The sequence below is a fragment of the Dasypus novemcinctus genome, chromosome 3 (genome assembly GCF_030445035.2).
Source record: "Dasypus novemcinctus isolate mDasNov1 chromosome 3, mDasNov1.1.hap2, whole genome shotgun sequence".
Taxonomy (NCBI): Eukaryota; Metazoa; Chordata; class Mammalia; order Cingulata; family Dasypodidae; genus Dasypus; species Dasypus novemcinctus.
This window is the reverse complement of record NC_080675.1, coordinates 41,707,804-41,729,265: the sequence shown is the minus strand read 5'-3', so window position 1 is coordinate 41,729,265 and position 21,462 is coordinate 41,707,804. Positions and strand designations below refer to the sequence as shown.

The following is a 21,462-nucleotide window of genomic DNA, read 5'->3' as shown; positions in this document are numbered from 1 at the left end:
TCTGCCCCTACTGCCTCTATCCCGGTTGAGTTCTTCACCATGAGGCCAGGGAGTCCACCAGGATACATCAGTTCCCAAACATATGAAAAATCTATTGCTTTTTCTTATTTAGTTCTACCGTTGCGCAGAATAATTTAGTCTGAAAAATAAGATAAACATCATTTCAAGCAGGAAAACAAAAACAAACTTCTTGAATGTTTCAAATGGATCCCAGGTAAACCAAATATAACCCTTATAGGGTGTTTAAAAATATAGATACAATTATCATTTATGTTTAAGAATTGCTATAGACCCAATGCTGCTCTTTATGGGTTTAAGTGGAGCTGGAAAGACAAATGCCTAAATAGAATATAACCCTGCTGGGAACTCCCATTACAGAGTCTAATGTTGTTTGTGTCTCTGCCACATTTAACTAGCTAACTGCCTCTTCTCATTTTGTACTTATGTGGCAGCCTTTCTTCTGAAACTCTTGTCATCACATTTTAGCAGAAGTGAAAACATTAGCAAAGTGGTTAGTGGCCAAAACAGAAATAGAATCTAGGAGTCTGTGTCCTTTCCCTTGCCATACCTGCTGGAGCATGGTTCCTCCCTGGCCTGAAGACTCAGTATTTCCAACTCTAGCAAACAATTCTAACAGTCTAACAGCATGGTTTCTTCATGCTACTGGAAATTTGTTTTATTCTTAAACATTTTGTACAGTTTTTCTTTACATGTGATTTTGCCTGAAGCAAGATGGGACTTGGTCAGTTTGATATCAGCAAATGCCTTGCTGTGAGGAAATTAATCAATAAATATCTAAAAGGCCGTGGGTTTTCATATGAGAACCTTTTATGTGGTAGAAGCAACGTAGACTAGAGAGCCAGACAGACCTGGTGTCAATCTGGCTCTCCCACACACTGGCAATTTGGTCTCAGAAAATTGCTCAAATTTTCTGAACCTCAGTTTCCTTATCTTGAGAACTAGAAAATAATATTTACCTCACTGAGTTATGATGATGAAATGAGCTAATGTATGCCAAGCACTTGGTATAGGGTTTATACATAGGAAGTGCTCAATAAATGTTAGTTTCCTCTCCCCTCATTTAGAATGGGGGCAGGGACATATACACATAAGATCTCATGAAATTTACACAGCAGGTAGAGAGAAAAAATAGCACATATGAAATAATTATAGTATTGTACTAAAGTACTTGATACTAATTCTAAGTACAGTCGGGGCATAAAGAACTGAGAACACTTGGGGCTAGAATAGTTAGGGAAGGTTTCATGGAAGAGCTGGTATTTGAACTGGTCCCTGAGAGATAGAAACCTGAAGAACAGCGATGGAAGACATTTTAGACTGGGACACCTGGGGTAGAAATGAGAGCCAGAGTGAATGAACCATGAACACGAGAAATAGAGAGATTAGAACAAGAATGTCATAAACTTCAATTTTCCCACCAGAAAAATTGAAGTGGATAGAATAAATAAATGGCTTATATTTGCCAGGCACCTACTAGGTGCTAAGAACTGTCTTAAGTGCTTTATATACTAACTCATTTAGCCTCACAAGTACTATTGTTACCTTAGTTATGCAGTTCAAGAAACTGAGGCACAGAGAGATTAAATGATTGACCCAAAATCACACAGTTTTAGTAAGTTGCAAGCTGAAATTAAAACTCAAACACTCTGACTCCCGAGGCCACTCTCCTGATATACAATAACTGCCTCAGTTATTTCCCAACTTCCCTCATACAGTAGCAAGTATCAGCCCAGATGCATACTCTGAAAAGCACCATGCACTTGTAAAATACCATGTTATTCTTGTTAATAATGTCAAATGGACATAAACATGATAGTCAAATGAAAATGAGAGAGAAAAAATTATAGGATAGCACCCACATTCAGTTATATCGGGCAAGTTTAACCATTGTGCAGCACATGTGCCTCACTGTCCCCTCTAGCAAGTCTGTCCTGCTGAACCTGACACAGGCTAACATTTCCTCTTGGGGCAGTGCCCCAGGTGGCCATTACCAAGCTATCCAAATGGGCACTGAGGACTAAAAACCTATTTAACATCCTTGTGCCTCGAATGTGAGGGTCATCTTTGGGTAGAGCTTCTGTTTTATGGATCTGTGGCTTGTGATTGGGAATTGGTTTGTTAGTGATCATGATGGAAGGTCTCCTTTCCAAGGGCACTGCCATGGAAGGAAGCCAGTCCCTATTCACTGTGTAAATATTTAGCCATTTTAATGTATTTGTTCTAGGCCTATTCTTCTTGTGTCTCTCCTTTGTTGACTCTGTTTAACTGTAGGTTATTGTTGTTTGTCTTATATTATGTCATTTATTTAAGCATAGAGACAGAATTGCTTGGGTACCCCCCCCCCTTTTTTTTTAAAATAACACCTCATGTAATATCCCTTCCTTGAAGACATCAAATAAATAGTTTCTGTTCAAGAGCATATCTGATGAGACTGCTGACTGGGAATTTGTTCTTACACAGATCTTTTGACCTACTTTGGAACAGACCATGAGTGACCTTTTGTTCCATTTTATGCCATAGATTCACTCTGTAGAGAGAATCAGTTGCGCCCATCAAGTCACTGATGGTGATCGGGATACCATTTTATTCTGAGCAATCCTTGGTGGCACAGAGATACCAGGAGTCCCATCTGAGTTGGCTCATTCTCCATTTGGAGGTTTCTCAGAGGCTGGAAGAGAGCAGAGACTCCACTGGGCCTTAGCTCCGCCCTACTGTAAGTTACCCTTCAGTGTAGCTGGGCTAGAGATGCCAAAGTTGGTGTTCGTCACGTTATATTCCCCCCAAGAGCCATATTTTCAGACCCCCAGGGAGCAAGTGACTCAACAGAGATCATTTCTTGGTCTCAGATGAGTCTAAGGAGGGGAAGTCAGTTAAAACCAGCAGCCTGTGATGGACTGATCATAAAGCTGAATCTTTCTAATCCTCGTTGCAAATCAAAGGGAGGGGAATCCCCAGAGCCCAGGAGCACACGTGAATAGAAAGCACCATCAAGTAACAAAAACACCTAAAAAGGTCAGCAGAAACTCAGGGGGCTGTTGGAAATTCACCTCCCCTGCCTTTCTTTGGGCTCAGTGGGCAGTGGTGAGAGAGTGGGTGAAGGCAACCTAACAAACTTCACACAAAAGCTCCTTGGCCACAGAACATGTACAGTGCAGCTGAAGGCCTGTAGGAAAGTTCCTTCCACATCCGTGTGAAGCTCAGCGTCATCTGACAATTGGCCTTGTTCTTTTCCAGGCCCTGGTGGGTCAGAGACTTTTTTGGTCCCATGCTGACTGCAGACTTACATACATTTGGCTATGCACCATTTGAAGCCACTATGAATGCACTGTCGCAGTTCACCAATGGCCAGTGTGAATTCCTGCAGCAGGCCCAAGTTCACTAACAGGATGCCACCGAGGTTGGGCTGAAGGTGGAAACGGCACACTACTTGCCTGCTGTTTGTGTCCTCATTACAACTGTCAGACCTGGAACCAACATGTATTAACCTCAGCCCCATCAGGGTCAGTGGAACAGCATGCTGACAGTAGAGTCAATGCCTACGTCCATGGTATGATAGATAGCTGATGGGCCATGGTTTCCACTGCACCCTCTTGCATGTCCACCCCAGCAGAAGTAGGCCAAGAGCACAGTCGCACTAAATGCCGTTCAGTTATCACGTGTGTTTACTGCGGCAAAACAGCACACATAGTTCTAGCGTCAACGCATTTCCTCTGAACTTATCAACAGAGGAGGGGAATGGAAGCAGAATTGTTCCCTCTGTAATTGTGTGTTTGTGCAAAGCTGAGAAAATTCTTTGCTCTTCCCTCAGCTGTGTAGCCTAATACTGAGCCAATATCTTCTTCAGGGACTCCCCTAGTAGACAGAGTGTTTGTCTAGTTGCCTATGAGTCTCACAGTAAAATCTACAGAAGGGATTTGACCTCAGAGTCGGTAATTAGAGGCATCCATTTTATCAAGATTGAAAGTATTCACACCACAAACACAAAATTATTTAATGTTGCCTCCCTTGTTCTTTTTCTTTCCTCCCCTCTTCCTTAGCCACTGCCAATTTGTTCTGTATAGGATGGATTTCTTAAGGTTGGCAATGATGGGAATCAGTGATAATGGTGTAATTTTAAGTATAACCCTACTACTAATATGAGTTGAAACATATATAACATTTTTCTTAGTAGCCTGCTCCATTTGCAGTAACAATGCCTTCATTTTCCCCATGTCTTTTGTGGACTCAATATTTTTAGGTTCAGATGGGTTAGGAGAATTTCCCGAAATTGCACAGCACATTACTAACTAGGGCAGAAATAAAACCCAGACTGACTGTTTCCCACACCAGTATTTTATTCAAGCTAAATCGAAGTTTGGTCCTTTTACCACAAATATTTTGAAAGGAAAATCCCCCATAGTTTGTCAGATTTTCCCAGAAAACTTTTATCATGTAGTCCTTCAGGATAGAAATAGCAGACTGGGATGCTAAAACCATATCAGTTCTTTATTCTAGAATTGACAGTTGATATTCTCTGGGATGAAGCTGAAGAAAAATTGTTTCTTTCATAATGGAATGATTCATAATTTTCCACAGTTTAGTAAACTAAGTCAGTGAATAGTAAAACCATATTTCTATTTGTGGTGCTCAATGTTCAGAATATTTGGTCTGACTTTTCCTAACAACAGATACTGGAAGTGGACAGGAAGGGAAAGAAATGGGGAGTTGGCTGGGGATATGAGGGAGCCAGGAAGTGTGGCCCTCTAAACCTGCTTTTTCTAGGGGACTCACCCTGTTCCCACATGGCCTCCAGCATTCCCCTCCCACTCCTCTGGTCTCTTCCCCTCAGCCTCTTGCCCTTCCTTGCTTTCCTTCTTCCCTCCTCTTTCTCTTTCCTCACATTTCTGTCTCACTCCGGCTCCTATGACAGCAGATGGGTTGGGGCAGACACCGTCATGGTCGGGAAGCTAAGAGATCAGTCAGAGCAGAGTATGGTGAAAACCACTCCAAGGCCTTTCTCTCAATCCTTAGTGATGAAAGGACTCAATGAACCTTAACAGTTTCTCACAGGAAAGTTCCAGCCTCTGTCTCCTTAAAAGCAAGGCATTCAGCAACCCTTAACAGAGCTAGGATTAAAACTTGAAATTTCTAACTTATCAAAGGCCTCTGTTTGGATAGAAAGGGTAGGTCGCTATCATGCCTGGCAATTAGGATCATTTTAGAAACCAAAAGAAACATTTTCTAAACTGTGCCTTCAGCAGACAGATCATTTTAAATATGAAAAGGAAAAAATATTAGCTGTGCCTTCAGAGCAATACATTGTCATTTTCAGAGCGCTGGATTTACACCAGGCAGTCTGTGATTAGAGTCAACACCCACATTCTCTCTTTGGTGCTCAGAGGATACCCTTTCTTTGGCTGACCAGAGTGTCCAGTGGACGGACTGTTTCCTTGGGAGTTCTAAGTATTGGGACAATCACTGCACCTAGCCATAGAAGGGTAGTTGAAGTAATTTTGAAACTTCTCTGTTCTTAGATTGTGGCAGGTTTCTGGCAGGGAGCAGGTGGGACAAGGAAGTGGATAGTTTTATGAGCATAGAAAAGCCCCTGAGATACCTGAGGTTGTCTCATGATTCCTCTAGTCCAGCCTATGTCTTGAATTCTGCTGTACATTGATGTGAGTTCTGTGAAGGGATTTAGTTGTCAAGCCTGCTGTGGGCTTTGGAAATAACAAGCTACATCCACTGAAGCCACTGAAAACTCCTAAAAAGATTGACCAAATTCAGCTAGGATTGCCTCATCTGCTTGATACATTTGAAGAAGTTATTTACCTACCTAGTTCATGGTTATTCATTGGTGTCAGAGACCAAAGAACTCTTGTTACAAGGTTGGGCTTGTTACAACTTAGCATTTTGACAATCTTTTCATGTATTTCTGGACTTTGGATTTCTTTGTTCATTATTTTTGTAGATTAAATTCTATAGACCAGGACATCAAGGGTTGGAGAAGTCACCCGTCAGTGAGCCCGGGCTCAGAGTTCCTCTCTCTCCTCTCCTCTACCTGGTATTCCTTAGGAGGGAGAGTGAACATGGAGGCCTGCATATCCCTCTTATCATTAGTTTCATCTTAGGCATGTGATTCAAGTTTGTTCTTAGAAGGTAAGGATTACAAAATTTGCTTTCTCACCTACCCCTTAAGGAATTGAGACAGCTGAATAATGGCATTTGCCATATCCTTAGATTCTTAGAAAAGTCCAACTTGTAAAAATTGAACATATGTCTTCTGCTGACCATTTCATCTTGCTCTATCCCTGGCCAAACATAAACTCCCCCTTCTCCGTCACCTTTCAAGAATAGAATAAAAGGAGTTTCTTCCATCCAAGTCTGTACCTTCAAGACTGGCCCTTCCCCCACTCTGATTTCTCCATGCCTGCCCCATTTTCTCTTTCATGTGTTATATTCCAGCACTCTTGGTAGACTAGAATACATGAAGTGGTTACTGATGGAGACACCAACAAAGATCCTTCTAATAATTCAATATTAGGTAGATGGGACTGGACATATAGAGTAGCCCCTGAAGACAGAAGGTATTTTGGTCCAGGAGCTCAAGTAGGGTTTGGGTGTAGCCTGGATGTACTCTAGTAATAGCATAGCTGAGGAAAGGTGGGTCAACTGAAGACACGTGGTCTGCATTGGATACATAGGCTAGTGGAGAGTCTAGTTTAATTGGTCAGTGGATTCCAGTTTGTCAGACTCCTAACCTGTGGGGCTCATGGTTCTTCTGACCAGCTCATTCTGTTCTTGCCCTTGTGTCTCAAGATATTTTCTGCCACAAGTTACCTTTTTGATAATTAGAGGAAGTACATCATAAATTTTTTGTTTATTTATGTATATTGGTTTTGCATCTCCAGGATGTTCCACCTTCTTATCAAAGCCACATTGATTTCCCAGCCACCTTCCTTACCAGTTCATCTGGTTTTTAACTGGTTCCTGTCTCCCCATATCTTTTCTCTATTTTGTAACATAAGTCCTGCTGTCTGTAAAAGCAGGACCTATTGGGTAGTTTGTCAGTCTGTACCCTGAACTTCCTTGTTGTTGTTGTTTTTCAGAGAGCTTAATTGTTCCCTTAAACTGAGCATAAGCGTTGGACTACTATACACAGGAGGATAGAATGGATGTATTTAGGTAACCTAGATGATGCAGGGGAAAAATTGGAACCCAGGGGCATGGTCTTTAAAGGGATAAATCTCCTCCCATTTTGCCTTGGGAGGGGAGCATTAAAAGTTAGGTGGGGTTCAAGGACTTTATAACATTATATGAGGAACTATTTCCTGTTCAACCAAGAGAGCACTGCATCCTATAACCAACAGAGCAATGCAGAGGAGCCCTAGAAGTAAATGGTCCCTCCCATATATAAAGCTAAGTGGGAGACAGTTATCACTTTATACAATTTATAGGGCTTCCTGTTGCCCCAAATAGGTAGATGGTATGCCTACCTAGGTATGCCTACCTAATGTTCATTTTTATGAACATTAAAAATAATATATATATTCCCCTCAGTCCAAGAGTCCCGCTCTGGCTTTTGGGATTATTGTAGATGGTAGTGGATGAGTGTGTTGTGTGTTTTAAATACTTTTAGGGAAATGGCAAGACTAGCAGTTCAGCTTCCAATTAAATTTTTATTGCTTTTCAACATGTAAACAGCAAGTATTTGTTCTTTGTCAGCAGTGGGCTTTATGCTGACACGAAAGGGAATCGGGCATGGGTTGTTTTTTGTTTTTTGTTTTTTAAATCTAAACAATCAAGATGTAAATCAGCATAGGATAACTAGTGACAATGATGAGGGCTAACATTTATGAAGCATTTACCATAGGCCACTCACTGCGCTAAGGACTTTCTATGCATTATCCAGTTTAATTCTCATAGCCCTTTTAAGTATTGTGATTATATCGAGAGAGGTTATCAAACCTGTCCTGTAGGTCACATAGCCAGTAGGTGGTAGAGGCCAAAATCTGAATTTAGGTCTGTCTGACTCTAAGGCCATCACCCTAATCACTGTGCAAACTGCTCTTGCCCAAATTTAGGACCCAGCATTAGAAGCCCCATTCTTTCCAATGGAGCAATGCAGCAGGAAAGCCCCTCTGAAGTGTCAGTTTGAACTCATTTAGAAACCAGCTTGTTTTAAGAGTCTGTTTATAACTTATTACAGTATTTCCTATGTTATTTTAAGAGTAAAGTTTTCAGGTCTCCAGATTGCCTCAGAGGAGAAAGCATCTATAGGTTTCTGCCCAAGTTGTGATTATTTGTAATCAATGCATTTGGAAATGTTTCCATTCCATCATTTTGCTGATCACTGATTTTGAAAACCACAATTCAGTAAGACAGTGTGGTGAGTAAACACTTCAGTTTTGTTTCTATGTATCTCATTAGAGATTTGGCTTTAAGATTCATATATAAAAAGGGAGAGGATTATCAGCCAAACTCTTTAAGAGCTTGTTCTCTGGGCATTGGAGAGTGAAATATTTTTTTCTTCATTTACTCTAGCCATCGGAAATGGAAATGAGGGTGGATATCTTTTGAGGTATATATGCAGTTTGATTTTAGGCTTTGCATGTTATCATTTCATCAGTTCTGTGCAGTAAAACCATCACCTTAGTATAATTTTCCATTATAGGACCAATGAAATCATAATAAAATTGAAAAAAAGTGGTTTGAATATTTTGGTAAGTGCCATGTCATTTTAATTATAAGTTTATAGAGAAACTTCTATTTCTCTAGAATATAAAATATAGAAAATTTCACCCCATGTAGAAGATGACATTTTTGCACAGTTGGCATTTGGTAAATATTTCTTTTTCCGATCACTGTTGCCATATTATGGGAGTTCTATTCATTTTCACATGCCTTTTTTTTTTAAGAATCCCATAAAAATTAGAGCCTACATATTTAGATCTCTCAGAAGCTTCACTTTTTTTTTTTATTAGAACAGACAGATGTATAGTTTTGTTCATTGGTAAGTAAAGCACATAGTATTTTCAGAGAATTTACAATGTTAGTATCTTACTGCTTTGCTTTAGTTAATATCTTTTTCTTACTGAAATTTTTACACAATTTCTTTGAAATTAAATAAAACTTAGGAAGGACTAATTAGGCACTGAAATATATCCTGTTGTTGAAAATTTTAATTTAATGCTCTTTTATTAGAACTGATTATCTGACGCATGTGAAATATACTAATTTATGGTTTCACTATTCTAAACGAAAAGTAACAACAATAGCTACCGTTTCTTGAGTATTTATTATGTGACAGACACTATGTTAAATACCTTATATTTATCTCATAACAATTCTGTGAGATAGGAATTATTTTAACTATGAAACTCAGAGGTTTAAATAACTTTCCCAAAGTACACAGTGTCAGGGTCAGAATTCGAACTCAATTTTATTGAACTTCAAAGCTTATCCCCCTGTGTTATAAAGAGAGAAATGCGTACAATTCCTTATTCAAATGCCAAAATATGAATCTTTGTTTTATAAAAGAGCAGGCTATTATTTGGCCATTTCTAGTCATCTTTTTTTTCCCTCCCCTTCCCCACTCCCCCTCCCCAGTTGTCTGCTCTCTGTGTCTATTCACTGTGTGTTCTTCTGTGTCTACTTGTATTCTTGTCAGTGGCACCAGGAATCTGTGTCTCTTTTTGTTGCATCATCTTTTTATTTTTTTAAGATTTATTTATTTATTTAATCTCTCTCCCCTTTCCCCATCCCCACCCCAGTTGTCTGTTCTCTGTTTCTATTTGCTGTGTGTTCTTCTTTGTCCGCCTCTGCCTTTGTCAGCAGCATGGGAATCTGTTTCTTTTTGTTGCGTCATCTTGTTGTGTCAGCTCTCCGTGTGTGCGGCGCCATTCCTGGGCAGGCTGAACTTTCTTTCGTGCTGGGCGGCTCTCCTTACGGGGCGCACTCCTTGAACGTGGGGCTCCCATACGCAGGGGGCACCCCTGCGTGGCACGGCACTCCTTGAGCGCATCAACACTGCGTGTGGGCCAGCTCCACATGAGTCAAGGAGGTCCGGGGTTTGAACTGCGGACCTTCCATGTGGTAGACGGACGCCCTAAACACTGGGCCACATCAGCTTCCCTGGTGCGTCATATCGCTGCATCAGCTCTCTGTGTGTGCAGCGCCACTCTTGGGCAGGCTGCACTTTTTTGCGCAGGGTGGCTCTTCTTGTGGGGCACACTCCTTGTGCATGGGGCTCCCCTACATGGGGGACACCCCTGCGTGGCAGGGCATTCCTTATGCACATCAGTGCTGTGCGTGGGCCAACTCACCACACAGGTCTCAGGAGGCCCTGGGTTTGAACCCTGGACCCTCTATCTGGTAGGCAAATGCTCTATCATTTGAGCCAAATCTGCTTCCCCATTTCCAGTCATCTTAATGGAAGATACATCATATGTGATTCTTACCAGTCCAGACAAAAAGTAACAATATAGAACAATATTGAAGGAGAATAACTGTAAAAGAAAAACTTGACAATGCCTACAAAACATAAGAAACTATAAAAAGGGTCATAACATTTTTAAAAAGAACCAGTGGCACTTCTAGAAATAAAAAATACAGTAATCAAAATTTAAAATTCAATGGATGGATTTAATGGATTAGACAGAGATGAAGGTAAAATTAATGACATAATTAACAATAATTTATTACATTTGATACATTCTACTTTCTCTTCTCTTTTATCTATAGTTTTAAGTGTTGGTTGAGACCAAATACACTGACTTCATATATCAAAAAAAGAATATGAGGAGTAAGATTAGCATATCCTCAGTGGAATGCCATATTATCTGATCACTGCTACAGAGTAGCTAGAGACTCACAAGCCTATGTAACATACTATGACTTTGGAAAGGTTGCGTTTGCAAGTAGAGTACTTCATTTCTTTACCTGACCTTGCCATCCTGCTTCCATCTTCAGTTTGGCTGCCATTGGTGCAGGATTTATAACGTGTTACTGGTCCATCCAGGAGACAGCAATGAAGTGTGGCTGAAAAGCCAGGCAAGAAAGAATGGAGATGATTTCCATTTCTATTCAAATCAGATTGGGAACAATACCACAACACACCGTTGGAACAAACTCAAGAGAGTCCTTCTGGGTATTTCAGGCACAGACTTGTGCACTAATTACATAGTGCCTTTTCAGAAGGGATATTTCCTCTGAGTAGCCAAGATGCTCACAGTTTCTACCCATGATGGGGACACCCAAACCTTGAAAAATGATTATGATGTTAATCATGTTGTAGTTTGCCAGAAGAGAAGATGTATTTTATTCTTCCTTTAGATTTCTAAACAAAAAAGTAAATTTTATGAAAAAAGGAAAAGAATAATTTCTTGACTGTGCCAAATAGCAAATATGAAAATACAGCATGGCTGTGGACCAGGTAAATTATGTATTTTAGGGCCCTAATTGGGGATTTTAATGCTAAGAGTTGTGATTTAAATACATAGTGAGACTTTTGGAATTCTTTTGTTAGAAAGCAGCATATTTAAAAGAAGAGTGTTATACCTTGAAAGATGGATCCTATTCCTGTTTCACAAGTTTGGAAGTAATACTTTGATGTTTGAGTTAACAAGGCAAGAGCCACAGGCTCCAAATACTTATATAAAGAACCAGCAATATCTTAGGCTGTATATATAATTTTTAAAATTTAAGTTCAATAAAATGTGTACATGTACATGTATAATTCTCTGGTTAACCTTACAGTATTTAGCAGATATGACAACACCTATCAGTATCAATTTACTCAGCATTTAGAAGGAACAGATTAGAAGTTTAAGCTCAGAAATAAAAAAACAAACACCAGCCTGTTTCTTCAGTTTTGTGCATTTGAAAGACAGATAGGCCTTGCCAGATAGTCTGGCTTAAAGATAAAGTGCTGAAAGTCAGAGCTGAGATTTTCCTACTTGTGTACTTATCAGCCTTTTGCAAAACCACAGTCTGCCTTTTGATAGCCCTAATAATTAATTTGGTCCTCTCTCTCTTCTCCCTTCCCTCCACCTTCTCCATGTCTGTTCACAGGTTATCTTGACGAATCAAATTACAACCCATCTGAGTGGAGCCCTCACTTCTCAGGCAGACCTGGTGTCTCCAGCTGATGATTTGTCCCTGTCTGAAGGTAAGGGATCTGACCTAGAGAAGCTGAAACTTGACACTGACATGCAGCCCACTGCCTGCTTCTCTGCCTCCCTTTGAGAGCTGGGAGACATGGCTAATAGGCTAGGCCAGGGAACCCCGCTTGTAGCCTGATAAAGGTTTGGCCTTCTTTCCTTGCATCTGAGCTCTTATTTTTGGAGACTCTCTTGTCCTATCCTCTATAAGTGAGAGCTCCCTTTTCCACTCAACTGAGTTATCCTCAGAGGCATCCATCATCTCCATCTGGAGACTCTTGACTCCTCTGTGGTTGCTGCAGATCCTCGGCACAAGGCTGGCGAACTATGTAACTTTGTTTTTGAGACTGATGCTGTTTAAAGAGAGGCTTTATCAGTGTTCACATAGCTATTGAGTCTTTCATTTTTGCTGGATACCTTTGGACTGGGCTGAAAGCTTACACCAGGTATCATGTGCTGGAAATGTGGCATTCTCTATCAGCTTTATACAAAACTTTATACAAAGATTCCAAAATGTCCATGTTGTAAATCTGCAAAATGTTCTTCACCCTCCCGTGCTAACAAAGGTCAGGCTGGTTATGTCAGTGAGCTTTATGGAGCTAGGGGAATTACACTACTGAGCCAGTGGGTGGTTTCTAGTTTTATTGAAAGTTCTGACTTGACATTTGTCTGAGTTCTTCTAGTTGTATTCTAATTTTTTTCAAGGCAAAATCCTGTGGACCCAGATAGAATGTTCATAGCTGTTCCTCGTCCCTCTGCACATACCACTTTCTGAGATTTATTCAGGCTATGAGGCTTCTAGGCCTAGCATGGTTCCTGACTGCCCATGGGGTTCTCTACAGGGCTTCCTCAGTTTATGGTCCCAGAAACTGCAAGACACCCATCTCTGATTCTCATTTTGGTCTTTCAGAATGAAAATTACTTATTTATTTATTAAAACTATAAAATGCTCTGTGTAGCCTCTTTCCATATTCAGCAATGCATTATCATTTTCCCCTGCCCCCACCAGCTTGGCTGAAAACCGGAATCATGTAGTATTCCTTCCTCCTCACACTCCTTTAGTCAGCAAGTCTGCTTGGTTCTTCTTTCCAAAGATATCTTTCCCCTGTGCCCTTGTGTGTTTGTATGTGTGTGTGTGTGTGTGTATTGTGATCAGCTGGCTTATTAAACTCACAATTGTATTATTTAATAAATTCCAAAATGCCCTTCCCAACTCCAGTTTCTCCCATCTTCAGCCTGCCACTATTAAATGATCTTCTCCAAACTGGCTTCCTTTTACTGTGCTCTATTGTGCCACTCTCTCCTGTTCAGAAAGCTTGGAATTGTTTTTTCTGAGAAGGGGCTAAAATCAGTAAGTTGATTGTTGTACATTCAGGAATTTGGGACTTGCTAGCTTGAAATCAGCCAGCTATCCTGTATTTACATCATGGGAATCAGCAAATGCTAACAGTCAGGGTTTTTTTTTTGTTTTGTTTTGTTTTTAAATTCTCTTTGCTGGGCCAGATTAGTAAAATACTGCATAGATAAAGTTGATGCTTCTTAACTCTTCATAGCCTGTCCTTTCCCTTTCTGCTCAACATTGGTTCTTGCTAGTACCTTATGTGAAGCTGCCATCTTCATACCTCTGCAAACACAGCTCACCCTATTTTCTCTTTCACTTCTAGCTCTTCTTTTTTTCCCAAATCCTACCAGTCCTTTGAGGCTTATTTAAATACCACCTCTTCCACGAAGTCTCCATGCCTGTTCTAGTGTACATCAGTCTCACTCTCTTTTCTGTGGCCTCTCCACCTGCTCAACCATATAAACAAAAGGTCTAGAAAAATTAATTCAACCTTTCATGTTTTCCAGACTGTATTACCAGATTTTTAAGGACATAAACTATGTCTTTTTCTCTTTGTATCCATATTGTATCCTAGGATTAGCAAAGTTTTAGGCATACAGTAGGAAGTAAATAAATGCTGAAGAAGAGTAACCATGAGAATCATATTAACTATCTATGAACATCATTAAATATTGTTGTTATAATTACTTTCACATGTGTATATTTATTCAGCTCTGAGGAAGAGACCAGAAGAGATTATTGTTTCCTTATTTCAAAACTACTAAGTAATAATACTTTTCTTTGTTGTGGCTTCCTGGTCTATCTTATCCACAGAAGTGGAACAAAACAGATACAAGGAAAATAACTTTGTGACTCCAGGGTAACCACGCCAAGAAATGGTAATGTCAAAGGGAAAGTTACCAGAACATTTTTTCAGACATAAAAGCTTATAACTTTTTCTTATAGTGATATTCAAAGGAGAAAGGAAGCAATTGCTTTTTCTAGATCTTTCTTTTATATAGCTGAGCAGGCCAAAAATGCCATGGAAATTTATTTTCCTGAAGTTTATAATAAGGTTCCTTATCAATGGATTAAAATGAACCAATTTCTTAGAATACTTATACTTATCCAAGTATATTGTAATGCTTACTAATGTTACTATGGTTAATAGGTATAAATTCTATTGTTCTTTCAAACATTTGTTGTAGAGCTTTGTGTTATTCTCTGTGATCTTTCAATCACACTGGGCCTCAATTTCTTCTTCTGTTAAATGACAGATTGGATGAATAGATTGCTAGAGTCTCTTCCAGCTCTAAAATTGTAAGATAATAACGTGGGTCTGAAGTTTAAAAACATTTACTCTTTGAAAGTTTTTAATTCTAATTTACAGATAGAGAATAATGACCATGGAGCTGATGTTGCCCTAGATTAAAACATACTAAAAGATCTTCAAAAATCTTAGCATTGATTCTTTGGCATATCTATAACAGCCAACCTTCCTGGTATTACTGTCTCTGTCTCACTCTGTATACAATTCTGATCTTATTCATCTTTCTCTTGCTCTCTGCTTCTCTCCCACACAAACATGACACAAGAAGTGAGTGCAAACCAGTGAGAGTCACACGGTAATGAGGTGAGCCCAGAGTCCATCCTATCTTGTAATAGATTGCAGCTGCAGAGCAGAGGGTACTGCTTAAGCAGTGCTCCCTTGAAAACAGTTGTGGGGTAAGAACAAGTGGCCAAGAGCAGCCTGCAATAAAAAGATCTGAGTTGACCTGAGAGGAGTACCCAGCAGGGGCTGATTCAGGGAAATGAAGTTCCTGCTCTGACGCAGAGAAGGGAATACAAGTGAGAGATCTCTTCCACCCCAACGGATCCTGTACTATTAATATCTGCCAGCTGCAGGCCCAAAGCATCCTCCTGCTGAGATCAAAAGAGCCCCTATCTTTACTGGAACAAGGTCATCTGCACAGGGCTGTAAAAGCGAGCCCTGGCTGGCTGCAGGGACATCTATGGGGGAGGAGAAGTCAGGAGATGGGGAGGCCGGCTCTCACGCTCCTTTAATCTCAGCTGACCAGCTGTTGCCCTCCCAGTGTTTGCAAAGTTGAGAGTTCTTTGTTTTTGAGTTAGCTGGGGGTTTTTTTTTGTTTTGTTTTTTGGTTGTTTTTTTTTTTTTTTTTTGGTCTTATTATATTGTGCTTCATTGTTGCTTGGATTAAGTAGATCCATGTTCACTGCTTAGGACCATGGTTTGATTCCCTTCATTGAGGTATCATTCCACTGTTTAATTATCTAGCTCCACAGTGGGAGAGTCGAAGAAGGGAGAAGTGAACCCCAAAGGCCAAGGACTTTGCAAATATTGCTCCTGCCCTAAAGCTTGATGTCTCGAAAAGGAATGAGAAGGCAAATTGAATTTTCCCTATTTAGTTAAAATAACTCCTCATAGGTGCAGTTTGCTAGTCAATTTGCAACCTTCCTTTCATAAACATAATTTCTTTCAGTTGGGAAAATGGAACTTTCTGAACTTATATAAATGGACCAAAGTTATAATATGAACCTAGGGACAGAGATCAGGATTTTTGGTTCTGTATTCCACTTTGTTCTAGACCAGACATTGTCAAAGTATTTTCTCTTCAGTTTTTTTGTTTTTTTGGCAGAAACTCAGGCATCTACTAGCGTATTTTAGAGTAACTATTCAGTGGCCAAAGATGTGTTTCTTTGTTGCCCTTTCCAATTCTTCCTTATTGCCATCAAAGATACCAAGGGATGTTGGACCTTAGTCATAGGGAACATCTTTTTTCCCCAGTTGATTGTGCCCAGACTTTGAGCCATAGAGAAAAGATATAAGAGTCAAGCTGACTTAAGATAGTGTATCCTTTTTTGGAATCACCTGGGATTTGAGCAGAAGGATTGTCTGAGTTCCCATCCACCAGGGAATAGTTGAATAGGTAAAATTGATATAACAAGCCCTGCGTAAGGTTCAAGCTCTGCTTAACCTAAGCCATTGGCTTCCTGTCTTTCCTCTGATGATTTCCCAGGGTTGCAATTACTTCAGTGTGCTGACATGGGTCACTCCAAGAACCCCACGTGGCTTCATGGAAGGAAAGACATTATTAAGTTGCCATCCTGACATAGCTAGCACTTGGCATGTTAGTAAATTTTTATCTGCATTTATAGTTCTTGATAGATCATAGCACATGAAAACTAAAAATTAAAAATGCATGGTCAAAGAAAGAATGCAAGAGGAAAGCAGTATTTATTAGAACCAAGAGTGGTTTTTAATTTTATTATTGGAAGCCTTTCTATACCAGTTGGAGTCAGGGGAATTGATGGCTAATTTCATGTGCAAGAGAAAGTATTTTGGGATTTATATTCCCTAACAAGCCATCCCTGCAAAAAGCTGGAGTCCATTTGAAAGATTATATGCTAGTGCGTGGCTTGTGTCTCTTTTAAAATAAATTCAACAAGCAAGAGCAGTTCAGAATGGTTGGGGCGAATCAGGGACTCATCGTTGTGAAAGAAACAGACTTCAAAGTGTGGTATGAATCTTCAAGTTTTATTTCCACTCTTGCTTTCCAGCTGGATCTGCTCTGGATTTACTGCAGGATGTTTGAAAATGTGGCTCCCTGCTAATCTCAGACAGTTGCTATGATCAATGGTTTCTTTTATTTCCGATAAAAAACACTGGTGTTTCTGCTTAAATTGTGTGTACTTTCAGCTTTATTATTATTATAGTTGTGATTTATTGTCCTGCATTACCCAAATTTGTAATCCATTAACCACAAACTTTGGGGTGGGTTGCTCAAGTTAGCAGAACTCTCCACACTTTAGCTCCAAGGACCTCCACAGTTCAGTCTCAAATGTTAGCTGGCTTGGCTAGGACCATGTACAAATGGGCACGGATGGAGCAGCTTTTAAAATTCACTTCTTGGGGGAATGGTATAGGGTGGCTAATTAGTGCTTTGCAAACATAAGATGGCACTGTGTAATGGCAAGGCAAAGTTAATATAATGTCAAGAACTATGATCAACACTGTCAATATTAACATTTCATTGCATTTTAAAATATCTTAAAATGATTAATTTCCTAATTTACCTCAAGCAACCAAAGGATGATGGAGAGAAGGGAATTGCTCAGAAGCCACATGGTAAGTGAGAGGTGGTGGTGCCAGGAACAGAAGACAGAGCCCCTCATGTGAAATCCTAGGTTCAGACTCAGCTACCTCTTAGGAATGAGTTTTGGATGAAAATGTGTAAGTGTTCTGGTGACCTTTCAATTTTCCATTCCAAAGTTACAGATATATATAATTAAATGCACGTAACTGTGCATGTTTCTACTCACAAGGACATATACATCTACCCACATTCAACTCTCCCCAGTGTACAAGAATCCATGGCTCCTGACTGAGCATATATTACTTTCAGCAACTGTTCAGATGCCATCAAAGGTGTAATATATAGAAAAGATTAAAAGCCCCAAATATGTATGGTATTTGGCTAAAGAAAGCCTAAATATTATGTGATTTGGGCATGGCTAGAGTTATCAGGAGGTGGACAGAGACTCCAAATGTCTAAAAAAGGGTTAATCTCTAAAAGGGAGAGGTACTTGTTGAGGATTTTCAATGGGAAGGCCAAGGGGCAACAGAACCATGGCTGAGCAATCAAAAGGAGAAAGAGAACATTAAAGTCAACCTCCAGGAAGTACTTCTTGGTCAGGAGCTTTGTTTTTGCTAGTGATAGTTTGCCAAAGAAAGGTGCATTTGAAGCATAAATTTCATTAAGATCAAATTAAATGAGAGACATGGAGTTTTCTTTGGGGAGCAGTCTTTGGATTAGTTTGTAGGAGGACTAGACTAGATGGTTCTTCCCTTCCTTCCCTTACCCTCAGACCTCCTGAATATCTAGGATTTACTGGCTGGTTTCCCAGATAAGCACATGTTCCTGTTGAAGTCTCAGTGTCAAGAAGGGAGAAGGGTATGAGAACACCAAAACCATCTCTCTGTCAGTTGTCTCAACTACAGAGGTGATGAGACAATGGGACTGTGAGAAGTTGTGTGATTTTGGCGACCTCCAGTTTGGAAAGATTTCTCTGAGAAGAGATCCTTGTTTACCACCAAGGGTGAGGGACTTCTAGTCAGAGAGATCATAAAGAAGGAAAGAATGGGTACTTTTCAGGAATTTTCTCCAGGGGATAATATAATTTATGTTGTAATGTACCATGAAATAGTTTCAGAATGCATTTCGTGATATTTACTAAAATTTGGGGAAGGATTATATCAAGGTCAACAAGGTGATCTGACTAAAGGATGGTCCAGTTGAGCTCTGACCTAGATTCTGATCTCTCTCATGGCTTTAATTTTCTTTATTTTTCTGATAAGTTAATCTATAAATACTAGTTGGGCTAAATTGTAGTACCTTCCGTGATACTGGCATTTCTTATGCATTGGTTGTATTCTTGAATGTACTTGCATACTTATACATCTATGGTCCCTCCAGAAAAGTGGTTTATTTTTATTTTATTTTTCTGGATGAAGAGGACTTTAAATTTCTTCTAACCTAATGATTACATCAGTTGTGGAGCCCCTACTATGTACACCATATTTGTGTTACCGGAGACCAGAAATGAGCAAGATATAGTCCCTACCCTTAAGATATTTGTAGTGTAGTTTGGGAATAATTCTAAAGAAAAATAATGTTAGGTAGAATGTGTGATGTGCTTCCAGGCAAGCATGGTGTACACTGAAGGCTCCAGGATCTAAGAAGTGGGGAACATCTCTTTCAACTGAGAGGATCCGAACAGCCCAAGAGGGAAGATGTAAGAGACCTTGTGGGATGGATAGGGTTTTGATGGACAGAGGTCAGTAAGGATGAGGAAATGTGAGCCAATGCATTAAGTTAAATGTCTACCTCTCTGGCCTTAACTCCTATCATTCTTCCCCTCTCCAAATTTGTTCTAGCCATACAGCTCTTATTCCTCAAACTCGCCAATTTTTTTCTGCCTCAGAGTTTTTGCACTTGATACTCTTGCTGCTTGTCCTTCAGCTCTTCTTTTGGCCTATTCCCTCATTACATTCACTCTTGCTTAAGTGTCATCTTCTCAGAGTGGTCTTTTCTTCATCCCTCTATCTGAAATAGCACCCCTATTCCCATCCCAACATTATCCCCTCACCCTGCTTTGTTTTTCTTCATTGTCCTTATTGCTACCTGACCTTGAATTATAAAGTTATTTATTGGTTGATTATCTGCCTCGTTTGCTTGTAGATAATTACATTTCCCCTTTATTAGGGGTTATATAAGGAGGGCAGATTCCTTTAGAAGGGAGTAGAGAGTACACCCATGAGGCAAGTACCCCAGCATAATATCTAGTCAAAGGACTTTGTCCAACTGAGCAGATATTATTACACGTTTGCTAAGTAGGGCTGTGTATCACTGTTGATCCTTTCAGTCACATTCATCTTGGCATCCTCTCCTTCTTCCAGATAAAATTTTTGTTATTAGTTACCTATTTCCAGTCCATGCCTTCAAGCCAATGTACTTTTACTTTGCTTTAAACATTTTAAAACATTTTCTTTCCAGCCCCAGAAAATCATCTTTCTCCTCTTGTTCTACTCTTCTTAATCCCCATAAGCAGCCCTGGGGATTCTCTTCAAGCAAGAGAGAGGTCTCCCTCATTATCCAGAACCCATTATCTATTCTAAACTCTTATTATCCTGTGAGCTACGAGCACTAAACTTAACTTGATAAATGTTACCTCATATTAGTGACACATGACAGAGACACATTAGCCGAGCCTATATCCATGGCCAGCCACCATTTATCAACTGCTTAAGACAAGTCAGAGAAACCGAAATGGCAGCCGAATAACTGAAATATGTACAGTGGAGAACTCTTTATCTCTAAGTTACATCCTCTCTATCATTTACAAAATGCTGAAGCAAAACTACACCCTACCTTCAGGAGAGGGTTTGAGTTTTATGAGTTAAATGAAAATATATATGCGGGGGGAGGGTTGATTCCAGTATTTTTTATAGAAGACAGTAAGGTCTTTTTAGGAAATGATGTTAATTTTCTTAACCACACTTCTATCTAATAGGCCCATAAAAGACGCTAAGTCATAGAGGATGGATGATGATATCCCAGTGGGCAGGGGATTAAGAGGCCCAACTTTTGTTCTGTTTTAGAACATGATATATAGATAAATGAGACTAGAAAAGTGCCAAAAATAAATTGATTGAGTTGAATGACAAGAAGAACATGCCCCCAAGAGAGTTCCAGACCAGAGATAAAATAAACAGTTGAAAATTTTCAAGGTGGAGCCCAGGAGGCAAGCATCAGTAAGTAAGTGGCTGCCAGAGCCCAAGGGGTAGATCCCAGGCCCAGCCAGAAAAGGCCTTGCTCCTCCAGGGACCAAACTGGATATCCTTCGATTGGATAGTACCAATTTAAGGCTAACCAGCAAGAAAACCCATCTTAAAAGTCTCTTATGGATCGAATTATGTCTCCCCCAAAGATATGCTAAAGTTCTAACCCCCAGTCCTGTGGATATAGACTCATTTGTAAATAGGATCTTGGAAGACCTTATTAAGATGAGGCCAAACTGAATCAGAGTGGACCTTAATCCTATATGACTGGAGTCCTTATAAGCAGAAGAAACTTGGAAACAGGATTCGGAGACAGGAGACAGATGGCCACATGATGGTGGCAGCTATTTGAATTATAGATTGCCAGCAAGCCACCACCAAAGCACTACAGACTTGAGAGAAAGTATGAGCCTGCTGACACCTTGATTTTGGACTTCTAGCCTCTAAAACTGAGACAATAAATTCCTGTGGTTTAAGCCAACCAGTCTATGATATTTGTTATGGCATAATAGTCACTCAATACATGTTTGATGAATGAATGAGGCACCTGCAGCTACAAAGGAGACAATCAAGAAAATTTTTAAGGCTTTTTACCTGTATTCACCTAAGACAAGCATGGGACA

The 21,462-nt window shown here is 39.9% G+C and overlaps 1 protein-coding gene and 1 long non-coding RNA gene across 5 annotated transcripts in view; both read left to right on the top strand.

Annotated features, from left to right (window-relative positions):
* LOC139438648 (uncharacterized) overlaps window positions 1-3,386 on the top strand; it is a 156,073-nt gene extending 152,687 nt beyond the window's left edge. The window contains exons 2-3 of the long non-coding RNA XR_011648316.1: window positions 2,542-2,734; window positions 3,256-3,386. This is a non-coding gene — a long non-coding RNA (uncharacterized lncRNA). The remainder of the gene's footprint in view (window positions 1-2,541; window positions 2,735-3,255) is intronic.
* Window positions 1-21,462, top strand: part of RAD51B (RAD51 paralog B) — a 744,701-nt gene that overhangs the window by 550,146 nt on the left and 173,093 nt on the right. For 3 of the 4 annotated variants that reach the window (XR_011648315.1, XM_004477314.4, XM_071213852.1), the window contains exon 8: window positions 12,070-12,166. Coding sequence is in view for 3 of the 4 variants with exons in the window: in XM_004477314.4 (XP_004477371.1) it covers window positions 12,070-12,166 (97 nt within the window). In the remaining variant the exon portion in view is untranslated. Of the gene's footprint in view, window positions 1-12,069; window positions 12,167-17,580; window positions 17,624-21,462 lie in introns of those variants that run through there. The other variant, XM_071213851.1, reaches the window with a different exon arrangement.